This window comes from Equus przewalskii, chromosome 16, assembly GCF_037783145.1.
Source record: "Equus przewalskii isolate Varuska chromosome 16, EquPr2, whole genome shotgun sequence".
Classification (NCBI taxonomy): Eukaryota; Metazoa; Chordata; class Mammalia; order Perissodactyla; family Equidae; genus Equus; species Equus przewalskii.
The window spans coordinates 80,788,905-80,804,667 of record NC_091846.1 but is presented as its reverse complement, the minus strand read 5'-3'; the positions used below and the strand labels follow the sequence as shown (position 1 = coordinate 80,804,667).

The 15,763-nt window shown below is 41.1% G+C and overlaps 1 protein-coding gene across 2 annotated transcripts in view; it reads right to left on the bottom strand.

The window, feature by feature from the left end:
• Window positions 1-5,254: 5,254 nt before the first annotated feature.
• Window positions 5,255-15,763, bottom strand: part of CDC16 (cell division cycle 16) — a 29,316-nt gene continuing 18,807 nt past the window's right edge. For both annotated transcript variants that reach the window (XM_008518120.2, XM_008518122.2), the window contains 6 exons: window positions 15,500-15,652; window positions 14,039-14,102; window positions 11,491-11,552; window positions 10,425-10,560; window positions 8,756-8,846; window positions 5,255-5,736 (listed from right to left, as the gene is read on the bottom strand). In XM_008518120.2, the coding sequence (XP_008516342.1) occupies window positions 5,477-5,736; window positions 8,756-8,846; window positions 10,425-10,560; window positions 11,491-11,552; window positions 14,039-14,102; window positions 15,500-15,652 (766 nt within the window). In that variant the 3' untranslated portion in view covers window positions 5,255-5,476. The remainder of the gene's footprint in view (window positions 5,737-8,755; window positions 8,847-10,424; window positions 10,561-11,490; window positions 11,553-14,038; window positions 14,103-15,499; window positions 15,653-15,763) is intronic.

Here is a 15,763-nt window from a genome sequence, read left to right as displayed (position 1 = left end):
TAAGGTCAATCCATCAAGAAGCTATAACAAGTATAAATATATATATATCTAATAAGAAAGTCTCAAAATATATGAAGCAAAAATAGAATTGAAGGGAAAAACAGACAGTTCTACATTAACAGCTGGAGACTTCAAGACTCCACTTTCAATAATAGACAGCATAAGTGGGCAGAAGATCACAAGGAAACAGAAGACCTGAACAACACTATAAACCAATTAGACTTAGACATATACTGAACACCCCACCCAAGAAAAGCAGAATATACAATCTTCTCAGGTGAGCAGGACACCTTCTCCAGGATGGACCATAAATTAGGCCATAAGAAGCCTTAACACACTCAGAAAGACTGAAACCACACAAAGTACCCTTTCCGACCACAACGGAATGAAACTGGAAATCAATAATAGAAGCGAAACTGGAACACTCACAAATATGTAGAAATTAAATAACAGACTCATAAACAACAAATGGGCCAAAAAAGAAATTATAAGGAAAACTAGAAAATACCTTAAGACAGAGGAAAACAACAACATAACATACTAAATAAAATTTATGGGATGCAGCAAAAACAGTACTTGGAGGGAAATTTATAGCTGTAAATGCCTGCATTAAAAAAAATCTTAATTCAGTAACCTAACTGTGCATCTTAAGGAACTAGAAAAAGAACAGCAAACTAAACCCAGAGCCAGGAGAAGGATGGAAATAAGATTAAAGTGGAAATGAAATAGAGACGAGAAAAACGACAGAGAAAGCCAACAAAATCAAAAGTTGGTTCTTTGAAAAGATCTACAAAACCTTTAGCCAGACTGACTAAGAACAAAAAGAGAGAGAGAGAAGACTCAAATTACTAAAATCATAAAATGGAAGAGGGGAAATTACTACTTCACAGGAATAAAAAAGATTACAACAGGAAACTAGAAACAACTGTACACCAACAAATTGAATAACCTAGATAAAATAGACAAATTCCTAGAAACACACAAACTACCAAAACTGACTCAAGAAGAAATAGCTGTAACAAGGATGGACATTGAATCAGTAACCAAAACCTCCCAGCACAGAAAGGCTCAGGACCAGATGGTTTCACTGGTTAATTCTACCAAACACTGAAAGAATTAATACCAATTCTTCTCAAACATTTCCAAAAAACTGAAGAGACGGGAATACTTAACTCATTCTGTGAGGCCAGTATTACCCAATACCAAAGCCAGACAAAGACTCCACATGAAAACTACAGACACTGCAATATCTTTTATGAATATGGATGTAAACTTCTCAACAAAATATTAGCAAACTCAATTCAGCACTATGATCACACACCATGACCAAGTAGGATTTATCCCAGAATCGCAAGGGTATTTCAACATAATGAAAATCAATCAATGTGATACACCACATTAATAGAATGAAGGAAAGATCCTGAGAGACGTTATATAAAAGAGCCAAAGACGTCCCCTCGTATATGGGCCCCACGTCGTTTACTTCTTCATAGCGTGCTGGGATGGTTAGCTCAAGCCCACCAGCGCGAAATCAAAATTTACATGTGCAATTGTTTTAAATAAAGCCCAGCAAACATATCTTTAGCCATTTAGAGCCTGCCTGTTTTGCATACCTGGCAAAACTACACCCAGCACCTGCTAGTCTTATTTGTAAATTAGACAAGTCCAGGGGCTATAAATGACCCCAAGCTGCTGCTGCACTTGGAACTTCTCCACCCAGGACTCTGTGCCATGCAGCTGCCACGTCGCCGAGACACGTGAGGCCCTCTAGAACGCCCTCTCCCCCAGGAGTTCCCTGTCCTCTTCCCTTCTGGGGGTGGCCCCAAGCTACTGTCCATGGAGGGGGCTACCCCCTCATACAACCCATCAAGTGCTGCTCGGATGAAGCTACCCCAAATAAAATGTGCTACTGCCACCTCGTAGTCAAGTCTTTTCCTCAAACAGCCCTGGAACCCTAGAACTCATTACACCAGACCATCTCAATTGCTCCAAAAAAAGCATTTGACAAAATCTCTACCCTTTCTTGACTAAAACAACAACAACACTCAATAAACTAGGCATAGAAGGGAACTTCCCCAAAGCCACAAAGGCTATCTATGAAAACTCAGTTAACCTCACACTCAGTGGTGGAAGACTCAAGGCATTCCCTCGAAGATCACAAACAAGACAGTGGTGCCTACTTTCGCCACTTCCATTCAAAGTACTGGATTCTAGCCAAAGCAGGTATGCAAGGAAAAGAAATAAAAGGAATGCAAATTGGAAAGAAAGAAGTACAACTGTCTCTATTCACAGATGACATGATGCTATTACATAGAAAACTCAAAAGAATATACACACACACAGAGTTAAAGCTAATGAACACATTCAGGATACAAAGTCAACACACAAAAGTCAGTTGTATTTTTATACACTAGAAATGAACGGGGTCTGGCCCCATGGCCGAGTGGTTAAGTTCACACACTCTGCTTCGGAGGCCCTGGGTTTCGCTGGTTCAGGTCCTGGGCACGGACACGGCACCACTTGTCAGCCCACGCTGTGGGCGTCCCACATGGCACAACTAGAAGGACCCACAATTAAAATATACAACTATGCACTGGGGGTACTTGGGTAGAAAAAGCAGGAAAAAAAAAACGAAGATTGGCAACAGTTGTCAGGTCAGGAGCCAATCTTTTAAAAAAACAAAAGAGAAAGAAATGAACAACTCAAAAAGGAAACGAAGAAAACAATTCCATTTACAATAGCATTCAAAGGAATAAAATATTTAGGAATAAATTTAACCAAGGAGGTGAAAGACTTGTACAATCAAAACTACAAAACATTGCTGAAAGAAATGAGAGAAGACATATATAAATAGACATCTGTGCTTATGGACTAGACAACTTAATATTAAGATAAACAAATTCTGGGGCCAGCCCAGTGGCACAGTGGTTAAGTGCACACATTCCGCTCCGGCAGCCCAGGGTTCACTGGTTTGGATCCCGGATGCGGACATGGCTCCGCTTGGCACACCATGCTGTGGTAGGTGTCCCACGTACAAAGTAGAGGAAGATGGGCACAAATGTTAGCTCGGGGCCAGTCTTCCTCAGCAAAAAGAGGAGGACTGGCAGCAGTTAGCTCAGGGCTAATCTTCCTCAAAAAAAAAAAAAAGATATACAAATTCAATGAAATCCCTATCAAAATCCCAATAGCATTTCTTTTACAGAAATGGAAAAAACTTCTAAAATTCATATGGAAACTCAAGGGACCCACAATAGCCAAAACAAACTTGAAAAAGAACAAACCTGGAAGACTCACACTTCCCCACTTACTACAAGCCATAGTCATCAAAACAGTGTGCTACTGGCATAAGGATACACATACGGACCAATGGAATAGAATTCAGAGCCCAGAAATAAGCCCTCATATTTACGGTCAACTGAACTTCGACCCAGGTGCCAAGACCCTTCATGGGGAAAAGACAGTCTCTTCAAGAAATGGTGCTGGGAAAACTGAATATCCACATGCAAAAGAGTGATGCTGGACCCTTAACTTACAAAATTTGCAAAAATTAACTTAGAATGAATCAAAGACCTAAATGTAAGAGCTAAAACTATAAAAATCTTAGAAGAAAACATAAGTGAAAATCTGCACAATCTTGGGTTTGGCAATCGTTCCTTAAATATGACACCAAAAGCCCAGCTGACAAAAGAAAAAATAGATAAATTGGACTTAACTGAATTTAACACTTTCATGTATCAAAGGATACTATCAAAAGAGTGAGCAGACAATCCAAAGAATGGGAGAAATTATGTGCAAATCATCTATCTGATGAGGGTTTAATATCCAGAGTCCATAAAGAACTCCTACAACTCAACAACAAAAAGATAAAGCAGTCCAGTTTAAAAATGGGCAAACAATTTGAATAGGCATTTCTCCAGCGAAGATCTACAAATGGCCAATAAGCACATGAGTTGCTCAACATCACTAGTCATTAGGGAAACACAAATCAAATTAAAATGAGATACCACTTCCCACCTACTAGGATGGCTATAACAAAAAAAACTGTAAAAAGCATTCATGAGGATGTGGAGAAACTGGAACCCTCATGCACTGGTGGTAGGAATGTAAAATGGTGCAGCTGCTGTGGAAAAACTCTGTTGGTTCTTCAAAAAGTTAAACACAGAATTATCAAATGACCCTGTAATTCCACTGCTAGGTATACACCCAAAGGAAGTGAAACCAGGGACTCAGATATTTATATACTCATGTTCACAGCAGCATAATTCTTGACAGGCAAAAGGCAAACAACCCAAGCATCCACTGGTGGATGTGGTATATATACATATAATGGAGTTATTATTCAGCCATAAAAAGGAATGGAGTTCTGATAAAAGCTACAACATGGATAAACCTTGAAAATATTATGCTAAGTAAAATACACCATACACAAAAAGGACAAATATTGAATGATTCCACTTAAATGAAATTATCTAGAATAGGCAAATTTACAGAGACAGACAGTAGATTAGAGGTTACCAGGGGCTGGAGGGGATGGATGAGTGGGGAGTTACTGCTTAATGGGTACAAAGTCTCTGTTTGGGTGATGAAAAAAATTTGGAAATAAATGCCACTGAATTGTACTCTTGAAAATGTTTAAAATGGCTAGCTACCTAAACCTGTATACATACACACCTAATTTCTTACAGCAGTTCAGGTTTACAGAAAGATGGAACAGAGAGCAGAGTTCCCACACAGCATAAACTCCAGGACATGATGTCCATGATATACCCCAGGACACAACGTGAGGAGAAAGTTACTTCACATCTGTGGTATTTTTTCCAAAAACCCATAACCTTAGTCCAATCACGAGAAATATATTAAACAAGCTCAAATTTAGAGACATTTTACAAAACATATGACCAGTCCTTCTCAACCCACCCCGGTCATGAGACAAGGATCGGAGACACGGCCACAGCCAAGAGGAGCCTAAGGAGATGGGATGACTAGGTGTGGCGTGGCCCCTGGATGGGTGCAGGGCAGCAGAGGGCACTCACGGGAGAACTGCTGACACCAGAGCCTGCAGTCCAGTCGCTAGTGATGTGCCAGGGTGGGTTTCTTAGTCACGCCAAAGGCCCCGGGGTGACGCAAGACGTTAGCCATGGAAAACTGGCTGAGGGTGGACAGACATGCTCTGTACTATCTTTGCAGCTTTTCTGTAAATCTCAAATTAGTCCAAAATAAAAGTTTACTGAAAAAGAAAAAAAAGGACATAATAGATGGTTTACCTTCTTTATTCCATGACACATAACTATTTTGTAGGATCAGAAAACATCTGTTGCAAAGGCATGCAATCCAGTCTCTTAAGGCAGGTCTCTGTTCCTAAACGCTGAGGTATAGTCTGAATTCAGGGTGAGAAATGGGAAATTCTTAAGACATGACAAAGCTGTGAGGAAACACGGACCTGCTCTCGACAAACGGAACTGGGGCCCATCTGGAATCACGTACTGTGGTCTGACATAGATGTCTCTAACATCATGTCACTTTCATTCATTTCAATTTCAAAGGTTTCTTCCAAGGAGGGTCTGGAATCTGGTGTTTTCCTTGAGGTTTCCAGGGGTGCAAGCCCTGTCTCTTCCGCAGTCTGTTTCTCTACTTCAAATTCCCTGAAATCCCAGGGAGGTGAAATAATGTTTCTCAGTGTCTTCATCGTATGCACATCAAAGTCATAGCATTTTAACTTGTCTTTAATGTCTGCTCCTAAAAGAAATACCACAAGAAGAATACAATAAGAAATTCCATCATTAACCCATCATTTCCATCGTTACATGACAGGGCCTCTGTCATCTACGTCAAATGGTACTTTAAGAACTCAAGCACAGCTCAGGGGAAAATGTTCCAATTGTTTCCCTCCTCTTGTTTCTCTCCTTCTTATTGAGTGAGATTGCTGGGGAGACTTCAGAAACACAGGCCATTTCAGCCCAGGGGGGCTCAATAGCCACCCTATGTCCAGAGCCCCTGAAGGCCAACAGGAGCGTGGGGGGACTTCTCAGCCGCCACGGATGACAGCTGCCTGCTGGCATCTCGCACTGGGACGGTCACGGGTCTCATGCACAGAGAAACCACAGAGAAGGGAAACACACTTTCTGCCACCAAAACTTTTAAGAATAATGGATAAGAGACTTCCTATAGGTGTATTAGGTTCAATCAGTTCTGACATAAATAAAATGGCAATTTTACCCAGTTCAAACTGATAGCTTTCACTGACAGGTGCTTTGACAGATAATGACATGCAAGCCTTCTAAAAATAAAAACAGCACAGCTTGGTGATGATAGTTAATAATACGATATCGCACACTTGAGGTTGCTAAGAGAGTACATCTTAAAAGTTCTCATCACGAGAACTTTTCTCATGAGAAAAAATTTCTAATTATGTAGGGTGACAGATGTTATATTGTGGTGACCATTTTGCAATATATATAAATATTGAATCATTATGTTGTACACCTGAAACTAATATGTCAATTGCACCTCAATAAAAAAACCAAAAAGTAAAAATAGTACGTAATGAACAACACACTCGGAAACCTCCTCTGTAAGAACTACACCTTAGTGAGGGCAGGAAAATGCCTTTCTTACTCAGTATCGTATCTCCAGACCTTACTTAGCTTTGTAGGAATTGTGTGTCACTCTGCAGTGAACAAATGAGAAATGAAGGCTCAGCCCCGCCCAGAGGCACAGGCCACTGAGTGTAGAGCCGAGATTTCACCCCGGGGTCTTTAGGATGTCAGAGCTCAAGTTTCTTTTTTGTTTTTTTACCTTTAAAAATTGAGCGATAATCTACAAACCGTAAAGCGTGCACAGCTGGATGAATTCTCGCCTATGTACATACCAACACAAACACCACCACACCAAAATCAGAACATTTCCAGCCCTTAGAAAACCACCTCATGCCCCTTCTAGTGAATACTTCCCTTTCTCAAGCCAGAAGTAACCACTGATCTGATTTTTCTATCGCCCTGGATTAGTTCTGCTTATTAATCTTCATATAAATGGAATTAACCAGGATCTATTCTTTTTTTCTCAAAATTAGTGATTCACCTATGTTACAACATGATTCAGTAGTTAGTCCTTTTAATTCTGTAGGATTCTACTGTATGAGGCTGTCTGAGTCCCACAGCTTATTTCTCCATTCTCCTACTAGTGGACACTCGCTTATTTCCATTTAGGCCCTATTATGAACAGAGCTGCTGTGAACAATCTTGTGAGACTCTGGCTTACCGAGGCACTTGTTTCTGTTGGGCATATACCTGGGAGTAGACCGCTATCCAAACACCCTCCTAATCAACCTACCAGCACTCATGCCCTTTCACAGCCACCGATTCTACACTTAATCATGACTCATTTTGATGAACAGAATGTAACAAAAGTGATTTTGTGCAACTTCCAGCTTTGAAGAGGTTTTAAAACTGTAGTTCTTGTCCTTTAGAAACCTGAGACCACCATGCTCCGAAGAAGCCAGGAATAAAAGACCCATGGAGAGACCCAGCTGTGCCAGCTGTCCTCGCCTGTATACGAGGCCCTCTGAAACCAGCAGCCCTGCCAAGCGCCTGCTGACCAGAGCCACACAAGTGAATGAGACCAGCAAATGAGCCACCAACCAACCCACACAACTGTGAGAGTAAGACATCTTTGTGGGCTGGAGTGGTTCGTTAGGCAGAATAGATAGAATAGGCCCGGTTAACTTTAGTAGACGCGTTCAACAGTTTTTCAAAGAGGTTTTCCCTGTTTATAACTCCACCCATAGTCAATAATACACAACAGTTTCAGCCGCTCTGTATCATTGCCAACACCAGGTACTGCCAGTATTTTTAATCTTTAGTCATTCTCGCGTGTTACTCTCATCTCCCTGTGAGTAATGATCTCGAGCACCTTCATTTGCTTTATGACTTTCTGGATATCCTCCTTGGTGAGGCTCCTTTTCAAGTATTTTGCTTACTTCTGATTGAACTTTTTCTTATTGATTTGTAGGATTTTTCTGTAGTCTAAATACAAGTTCTTTGACAAGTCTATGTTTTGTAACTTCTTCCAGTCTACGACATGCCTTTTTACCCTCTTAGTAGTGTTTCTGAAGAAAAGAAGTGCTTAATTTTATTGAAGCCTAATTTAACATTTTTTTCCTCTTATAGTTTTACATCCTGTTAAAGAAATCTTTGCCTACCCTAAAGTCCAGATCTCAAATTTCACCTCATTGCATCCTCTTTACCCCAGAATGTGTATAACTAAATGGGTCCCCAAGTACAGCAATTCCATCCAAACTTCTCTATGACTTATCATTAAGAAAATTTTTAAAGAATTACATGGCACTATAGAGTGAATATAAGCCAACTTACTATTCTCCTGAAATGTAAAGACTCATATGCTATACCCTGCGTTATGAAATATTAAAGCCAGAGCCCTTTCATTTGTATATTAGAAAAATGTCTCCAAGGTTTTTTCTATAATGCAACTAGATTGACTCTTGTATATCACAGTGCTCTTCACACATGTTCTGTAAAAGTATTTTGCATCTAGCAAGTACTGAACGTTAAACTAAATGGATAGAGTCATTAATTCTTATAGCTTTGTTCCAACAAAATAAATGGAGTTTCTTGATATTAATGTAGTTAGAATGGTTAGAAAGACAAACTTAGAACCTTATGTGAGAATCTGAGAAACCTAAACAGAGATATACAGCAATCTAAAACATGGAATATAATATCAATAATAATAATCTTACCAATATAAGCTTCAGAATCACCAATGTACATCTCAATGCAATGACCAAGCATTGTAACAGAAAATGTGTCATCTCGCCTAAGACCAAGGGCCTGCCAGAAAAAATTCAATGTCGTTATTACAAGAAAAACATATTTCGTTTTCCTTTGTTTAAGAATATTCCCACAGGATTCAATTCAAAATATTCCAAGGACTCCAGGGTGGGTAAGGGAGGCTGTGAAGGGCCCAGTTCAAATGAGCATGGCCATGGGTAAGGACTGCTGGAGCGTGTGCAGGCAGCTGCAGGCCCCTCACTCCTCTGTGTCTATGTTTCGAATCCCCTCCCCGAAGAAGACTTAAGAACTCTCTCTCCACACAGAGGCCTCTGAACCTTCTGTATTAATTCCATCACACAAGAGCAGTAAATTATACAGGATTCAATCACACATTTGAAAGACCATGAAACCAGACACTTGCATGGCCCACACCTGATGAGCTCGACACTCTGGGTGTCACAGGGCACCTTCAGGACCTCACCTCACCTGAAAATCTCTAACTGACCCTTGAAAATGAGTCATGAATACATCACTCACGAATTTATCTTGGAAATATCACACTCTCTCTCAGACCGTATCTCTTTCTCCAAATACTGTTATTTCATCAATTCTAAGACCCACAATTTTTCAAATTCTAACACTTCTGAACTTGGGCTGTCTCACAGCTGGTGGCTTCTTACCACTGCTGTCACATGGCTGCAGCCATGACAAGGTGTCCTGTATGACAGCATGGGCCTGGTGGCCACAGTGACAGCACACGCTGCACCACAAGCTGCATGAGGAACACTCCAAGAGGATACATGAATTGTGGTCATCACCTAAAACCCTCCTGTTGACACTGTCTGGCAGGACGAGATTGGCAAAGCCAATGTCCTCAGCTGGGAGGAACCTGGGTCAAGAGGGGGTGTGGGTGTTGGCACGAGGGCTATATTTTGGGAAAACAGGGATATTGACCACCTGGTACAAAAGTGATTTAGAAGAACCAAACTCTGAATGTGAAGAGCTGAATATCTTAACTATTTCACTTGTATTTTCTTTTTCATGTAGGTACTAGAGTGATTCCTGATAAAAATTTATATCCTAATACGTCCAAAAGAGTACTTTTTCTGAGTACATAAAAAATAAGTGATAGGAAAGAACTATGTTAAAGTTTAAATGGCAGCATACTTTCTGTGTGGTCATCCTGCTTATTAATGGTGTCTTAGAGCTGACATGAGATGCACAGATTAAGGAGAGATTCTTTCCTTGTGCTGAACACAGACTGTTTTGTTCATCTACTAAAGCGACCTAAGGGAAGTGATTTTAAGTCACAAATAGAAAAAGTGGAGCTCCCAAAGAGTTCTCACTGTGCGAGAGGAACTTCTGAAGCCCCTGCCTGGACATGATGCTAATCCTGGACACTGCGGGGCTCAGTGCACACTTAGGACAAGTCTCCCACTTGTTTCTACCTCGGTGAGGATTGCACAACATGCACGTGTTTTTTTCTGCAAAGAAAAGAATAAAACACAAGGTCGCCTGGAGAATTTTAAAATGGTAAAGTAACGAACATTGCCCAGAAAAGATCTTTTCAAAAATAAAAAAAAGAGGTGGTAAATGTTAACCAGCTTTAAAGTCAGGTACAAACAAAAGACATACTGTGTGGAAATAGTCCACGGCGTTTTCGAAGTTGCCCATCAGACTATGGATGTAGCCTATGGCAGAATAGGTGGAGGCGTTCTGAGGAATCAACACCAGTGCCTGGCGATGGTAGTCCAACGCCTCGGCATACTTTCTGTGAGAGGAGGGGGAGAACAGGAAGAGAGAAAACAATCAGTGGGCACAGGGAAAGCACTAAACTCCTACGTCTACAAGGAGTTCTCGTCGTCTGAAAACACAGGAACGCTCTCCTATATCAGAGTAACAGCCTCGTCTGGAATGGCCTCTCACGGCCACTCTGTGCCCCTCATACGGAAATGCATTTCCTGCCTTTTCACCTAGCTGGCTGAGGGGCTCCTGCAGGGATATCAGCTGTAGTCCTTTCGATGTTTGGCAGGAGACTACAACCGAACCTAATCCTTGACTCCTGGGCCTGTGCCCTACCAATAGCAAGGCCTCCTTCACAGGAAGACAGACCTCTCCCAGCAGGGGCGGCTGTAGAGTCCTGCCCTAAGGCAGAACACACTTCCCAAAGCTCTCTTGAATACCTGCCCTGTAAAATCTTTTGTGGAAAAAAGGTCTTGCGCTCAATAAAGTTTGGGAAATTTACAGCTCATAATGCACAATAAAGACTCCAAGAAATCCTGAAATAGAAAAACCTATTAAATTTTGAGTAACCTAGACTTTCCCAAACTTATTTAACCAAAGAATTTATTTTTTAATCATTGTCTGTTTATCACAGCACAAAACTGGTATCTAGCGGAAAACAGTGAGTTAGAACACAGATGTGGTTTTCATTAGATCCTACTGTCCTAATTCTTCTAAACTAATTTTAAACACTAACATTTTTATAACCTAAGAAAAGTTACTAAAATTTCTAAAGTTTCCAAAATAAAACTGTATCAGCAGAGATAAAAAAATAATTATTTTGATGCTTGTTATAGCTCAGAAGCCAAGTACAAGAAAACTAGAGGATCTCATAAAACAAAAATATGGAAAAGGCTACACAAAATTAAGTAAACTTTTAGTCACAAAGAATATTCTGGAAATGCTCTACTTCACTTACTTAAGTTTTCTGCAGACGTGCCCCAAGTTGTTCAACAAAGGTTCCCATTTGTCAACTGTCACCTAAAACACAGCAACATCAAGCCTGTGATTTACACACGTCACCTCTCAGCTTGGCCTGTCGCATCATTTCACACATCTGTGTGAGCTGGGCTCTCTCCTGGTGTTTGCACAGCACTAGGCAAGAGTGTCTGTTGGTTTTTCCATCTTTCTTTCCTACTCAACAAGCCTGCCTGAGGACTATTATTTTGTCAGCCAGCTCTGTTAAAGAGCCCACCTGTGCTGAAGTTGTTCAAAGTTTGTATCTCCAGCCCAGAGCTTTCCATCTGCCTACTAAATATTTCCACTTAGAAATCTCACAAGCACTTCAAATTCAATGTGCCACATGCCAAACTCTTCTCCTCTCTCTCCTGCCATCCCAGCTCCCCAAACTCACACACCTCTGAGTGCCCTGACACTCAGTCCACAGCACCCGTGTCATCCCTGACCCCAGAAAGCACAAAGGCTTGTTTATCAGCCTCCTCGGCACAACTCCAACCCCATTAACAAGCCTTGTCTGCGCCCAGTCGTACAAGTCTGACTGTGCTCTTGTCCCACCACCTCAGGATAAGGTGCAAACTCTAACATCTTCTTCAAGGTCCTTAACGATCTACTCTTAACTCTCCGGCCCCATTTCTTGACATTCTCTGTGAACTCAAAATCCAAGCCATACTGAATCAGCTCGAAATCTGTACACACCATTCTCTACACCTGAAACACCCTTCTCCTCATATTTGCCTGCTAACGTCTGCTCATCTAGGACCGAGGTGTAAGATATTGTATCCAGAAGGCCTTCCTGACCACCCTCGAATCTGGGTGAACTGCCCGGTGTGGGTCCTCTATTTCCTCAAGCACTGCCCCTTTTGTGCACTGTATTATTACAGCCAATTCACTTATCCGCATTCCCCAACAGACCTGAGGGCAGGTAATACCAACCAGTTCCCTGTTGCCTGCCAACGCCTAGCTCAGAGCTCAGGACACAGTCGACACGCATTAAATAAGTCTGAACTGAATAAACAGACCCGAGCACAATCTCTACTCTCCACTCTGAGTGGGGCTCCAGGAGGCACAACCCACGTGAATGAAAACAAATCCTTTACGACTCTTACGCATGACTGCTCTCCTGTGGCTATTCTGACATTTGCTGCAGTTTACAACTAAAGTTAAACCATATCCCTCCTCTTCATATAACTCTTTAATGGGCATTTTGACAGTTTTAATAGTATTGTGCTTTTGTACTTAAAACCATTACTTTAAATTTCTGTAAGACTCCAAAGTGCCTTGTCATCAAGGAAGATCGTCTCAATTCGAGTGTGGTTTAAGACAGTATGTCTCAAACTTTTCTGTGCATGGGAATCACCTGCAGATCTTGCTAAAACTGCAATTTTGATTCAGTAAATCTGAGATTCTGCACTTCTAATGAGCTCCCAGATGATGCTGGTACAGCTGGTCTAAGTTGAGTAGAAAAGTCCTAAGGTATTCAATTCTTTGAAAATTATCAAAGTGCTAAGTGGCAACCCTATATTGACAAAAACACATGTTATCCAGACCACCCAAGAGTGAGCTGTGGAAGAACCTGCTTTACAAACATATATGTGCAAACACACAGAAATACAGTGTTTTAAGTTCATATGACAAAGAAGAGACCAAAATAAACACAGCTGGGTCTATGGGGACAGGCAGACTGCCACCTGACAGGGACCCCAAGGGAGCTGTGTGAGTCTCAGTAAAGAGGAACTAGCAGCCAAGGAAGATGTGGGCCATGGCCAGTGTGCCCACACAGGAAGAGAATGAAGCTGGAAAGTGACGATCAAACAGACTAAACCAAATATAGCTATGAATAAAATGAATCAGGAACCAGAAGGGCAGCAAAATGCAAATCCTTACCTACAGAAGTTTACAGTATCTAAAATTGTCATTATTTTAAAATAATACCAATGTATACACATCCACGTAGAGCACAAATTCATGGAGTACATCTCTCATACAACAGAACCTAGCTAAACATTTCCAACACTGAAAGATCCACATACATACCAAGTACAAGGTAAGGAAGAGTAATGACAGGTCTGAACTGGAATGACATCTAGCCCTGTTCCTGCAGAAGTGGGATCCACTACTTATTTACCCATTAATCAAAGATGAGGCTCTTTTAAGTTCCAGAGAAGGACATACTCTGTTACCTGCTACAGTTCCCAACAGTTTCCACTAACCATCACATATTCCCTGCATCAAATAATCATCAAATATACTCTGACTGCTCCCACACACCAAAACCAGAGTCTCTTAAGCAAACAGCAGACACTGGTCTCCCCTTAGAAACAAACTCATTTGTGCCATGTAGTACAACAGCTGACTGCCTGACCATTCAAAAACTGACAGACATTCATTATGACAAATATCAGGCTATTATCTTCCAGGCAAGATGACTGTTCGTCTATGCTATTTCTCTCATTCAAAGTAAAAACACTCAGGAGTATGTGTCTATTTATAGATACTACAAAGAATACCTCATTCCCAATTGCTTTAATTTTTTCCAAAGCATCGAGAAACCATTTTTCTGCTGTTTTCCATCTAAAATAGAAGGAAAAAAGGTTGCAGGTTATTCAAAATTAGCAAGTATAAACACTTTAAGCAAAAATGTTAACGTCTCTTTCTAGTAACAGTGAAATAAATGAGGTCGGCTTCTGTAAAGAGTTTACTGAAACTCAGATTCATGTCAGATGAGTGGTTAGCCTCATGGCAGTGCCTCCAGGAGACAGCGGCTCTCTCCTCGGGATGGCGCTCGACGCAGCCACTGTGGACACTGCTGTGGTGAATGCTAACCACCACTCCCAGCAGAAGCACAGGCTCAGCTTCCTACAAACCCGTGGTCACACTTCACCAAGTGTTCAGCATAAACCTGTCCTATATGCGCTTCTGTTTAATGACAGCTTGTCCAACAACGCTGTTGACTCATTAACGCTGAACTCACGGCCAACATCACACAACCCTGGCCTCAGCAAAGCCCCCCAACACGTGTACTTTCTCCAAGCACATCGTGGCCTTCCTGTGCTTGGGAGCACGAGACAGCATTTCAGCACTATGCTTTGGGACCATCTTAAACAGCAAAATCGCCAACAAAAAGCACAAAAATGTGAAAAATGTGGCAAAAAATAGACTGCAAAAAGCACACTTGTTTACAGTGTGAGAATGGAAACAAGAAGGCAGAGCATCACCTTGCTGACCTCAGCTGGGAGCACACACGTCTGCCTACATGAGAGCACCTAGGGGCCGACCCTTGGTTACGAATAGATTGACAGTATACTAAAATTATTACTACACATTATAAAAAAGCCCCAAACTTTCTTTTATAAATACTAGATAACCCAATTTTTAGAGCACTACAGTAGTACTAATTTACTGTTTTTAAGTTTATGTATAATTAGTGCAAAGGACTCTAGATATTTTTCTCTTTGAGTACGACAGTGAATTACTTATTCTATAAATGTCCAAGGCTGGAGTAATGCCTCAATTGACCAGGAAGCTCAGAGATTGGGCCATTTAATTATTTTAATTTTTGGATTAACTGGCAACTAAACAGAAAACATTTTTGTTTCAAAATTGTGGAAAATCCCTCTCAACTGTATGAATCCAACTCCTAATCAACAAGGAGATGACTAAGGATTCTGAAGTGCCTCCTGAGGGGCTCAGTGACTTGGCAGAGCTGGCAGCAATGCCCAGCCTTGGAACTAAGAGCCTGTGGAAGCCCAGATCTGAGGGGACCAGCATCTGGGTTCGGCATTTTTAAAGAAATCCAATATAACACTTTCTGTTTTATTTCTTAAATGTCCACCTCCTTCTCCTAAAATGTACACGTTTAAAAATAAAAATCACCTGGAGAGTCACTCGGACATGTTATGCTCTAGCGACTGAGGTTTCACTCTGTTTACAAAAAGGACATTGAATGGGTGTTGCCTCGTGGTACTTACTCTCCATTTTGAAACGCAACCACTCCAACCTCGTGCATAACAAAAGGGTCTTCTGGTGCAACACTTAGAGCTTGGCCAAAGAATCTTTCAGCCAATTTTGAGTTATTGGTCAATCCGTATTCTAATCCGATATAGAGCATTGGCAAATGGCACCTAAAAATATTGGAAAATTTCATATATTCAACACGAAAAATTAATTCCTGCTGAATTATAAAGTTTATCAACTTCAAATCTTGTCTGCAAAATAATTCAAACATAGCCAAA